Consider the following 2,340-nt stretch of genomic DNA (forward strand, 5'->3'; position numbering starts at 1 on the left):
GAGAAATCTGATTTCTTTCCCCTAGAGCAGGGGTGCCAAACTCAATTTCATTGAGGGCCGCATCAGCATTGCCATTGCCCTTGGGGGACCAGGTAGGTGTGGCCAGGGTGGGTGCAGCCTACTGGGTGGACATGGATGGAGTGGGTGTGGCCTACTGGGTGGGCATGGCCAGCTCTACATCATTCACGTCAAGGGTGCCTCTGGGGGCCTGGGCAGGAGTGGGACAGATCTGAGGGTCTCTGGCAGAAGGGGGTGGGACCGGGGCAAGCGCCAAGGCATGGTCCATTTCTTCATTCCTCACAAAGGGTGACACCTCCCCAGCATGCACTCAGGGGGCGGGGCCAACACAGCAGGGGCTGGTTCCTCGCTGTTTCCAGACAACCTTGTGGAGCTAAGACTGAATGCGTTTCAGCATAGATGGCCACCACAAAATTGTGCATTGGCTCCCGGCTGGCCTGGGCCAGGGCCAAGGCAGCGGGGTCCGTTCCCTCACTGTTTCTAGGATGGCTTCGCAGGCCACATGAAACCACTTCGCGGGCCGCATCCGGCCCCCGGGCCTTGTGTTTGACATGTCTGCCCTAGAGGGAAGGGGGGAAGACTCTAAGGCTGTTTAAAAATGGACCCTTTTCATTCACACCCACCCCCTCTGGGTCTCCTTTAGGGCTTCACACCTGGCAGGTGGTTTTGGGCTGCGAGCTCATGGTCGATGGGAGCAAAGGAGGGTTTTTCCGCTATGGCTACGATGGGATGGACTTCATCAGCTTCGACAAGGAGACCCTCACTTGGGTGCCAGCTCAGCCCCAGGCCCGGAAGCTCAAGCGGAAATGGGAGAATGACCCAGGATGGTCTGAGAGAAACAAATTCTTCCTGGAGGAGACCTGCATTGAGTGGCTGCAGAGATACCTGTCCTACAGGAATAAGACTCTACAGAGGATCGGTGAGTGGCAAAAGGGGGTCTCCATTGAGCATGTTTCTGTGTGCTCCCCCCTCCCCATATGGTTTCTCTCCTAAACAGCCAAGCCCCTTTTTAAATATTGACAGAAAAAGGTCAGGAAGAATCCCCCATCCCAGGGGTCGTCAACCTTGGCTCTTTTATGACTCGTGGACTTCAACTCCCAGAATTCCTGAGCCAGCCACGCTGAGGGGAAAGGGAGAGGTTTCCAAGCTGAGCTATGCTGGCTCAGGAACTCTGGGAGTTGAAGTCCATGAGTCACAAAAGAGCCAAGGTTGCCTACCCCTGCCCCATCCCATTACAGAAGGGAAATAATCTTCAGTGCACCACAAAATAAGTATTTTTTTTTTTTAAAGGAAACTGAGTAAGAAATTCATGCCGAAGGTCTCATTCTATTTCCCCGGGGAAAGTTTTGCAAAGCAGAAGAAAATCAATGTCCTGTGTTTGGGTCAGAAGGAAATGGTCAGTCTGTTCCTAATTTCCATCCGAACAAATTTGAGCAAATTCAATTTGGGGGTCTAAAATTGAATCAATCCGCCAAATTGGGGAATACATTGGCCAATGTGAGAACATTACCCCAAATTCTATGTATCCCTTTCAAAGCTTAATCTAAAGAACCCCAATGCCCCATTTTAGGGGCTCCCCCAGGTTGAGGCAAGGAGAGGGAGCGGTGGGAGAGGATGATCAAATGAAGTCTTGTTGTTTAAATCATCTTGCTAGAGACTCTTGAAATCCTTGGAAATCTGGTGTTGTTGCTTCTGCAGAACCCCCAGAGGGGAACCTGACTCGCAAGGTGGTGGATGTCAGCCTGGAGGTCCTCATCTGCCAGGCCTTTGGCTTCTACCCCAAGGAGATCCAGGCCACCTGGACCAGGGACGGAGAGGTCTGCGAGTATGGGACCCTCTCTAGGAACATAGCCCCCAACTCGGACGGGACCTATTATGTCTGGCTCGGCATCAAGATCGACCCCAAGGACAGGGACCATTTTCGGTGTCGCCTGGAGCACCAGGGCCTGCAGGAGCCCCTGATCTTGGGTTTTGAAAAGGAGGAAATAGGTGAGAGGCTGGGAGGATCTGGCATTAGAAGTTAGATTTTACACAAATGTGTGAAAATCAGTGGTAGTGGGGTAATTTTCTTCTGCAACATCCCATGTTAGGAAATGCAGGAAATGTAGTTCTGCCTTTAGCCCTGGGAGAGAAGCACAAAATCAGCTGGAAATGGTAATGCAATAGCAACAGACATGAAGATATGATGATAGATGATAGATGACGTGATAGAGGAGACGATGGGTGGTGGTTTTTCCTTCTGCCCTTCAAGGCCATTCGCTCTGCCCTCTTCAGCCTTGGAGGGGAGGGGCTTCCTTCAGGTGGGGGCACTTCCTGGAGGCC

At 52.2% G+C, this 2,340-nt stretch overlaps 1 protein-coding gene across 1 annotated transcript in view; it reads left to right on the forward strand.

Moving 5' to 3' along the window:
* LOC114923271 (major histocompatibility complex class I-related gene protein-like) overlaps window positions 1–2,042 on the forward strand; it is a 7,545-nt gene extending 5,503 nt beyond the window's left edge. Inside the window, exons 3-4 of the mRNA XM_029286015.1 lie at window positions 662–937; window positions 1,717–2,042. Coding sequence (XP_029141848.1) covers window positions 662–937; window positions 1,717–2,042 — 602 coding nt within the window. The remainder of the gene's footprint in view (window positions 1–661; window positions 938–1,716) is intronic.
* The last annotated feature ends 298 nt before the right edge of the window (window positions 2,043–2,340 follow it).

The sequence above is a fragment of the Protobothrops mucrosquamatus genome, unplaced genomic scaffold, assembly GCF_001527695.2.
Source record: "Protobothrops mucrosquamatus isolate PMUCROS unplaced genomic scaffold, P.Mucros_1.0 scaffold2708, whole genome shotgun sequence".
Taxonomy (NCBI): domain Eukaryota; kingdom Metazoa; phylum Chordata; class Lepidosauria; order Squamata; family Viperidae; genus Protobothrops; species Protobothrops mucrosquamatus.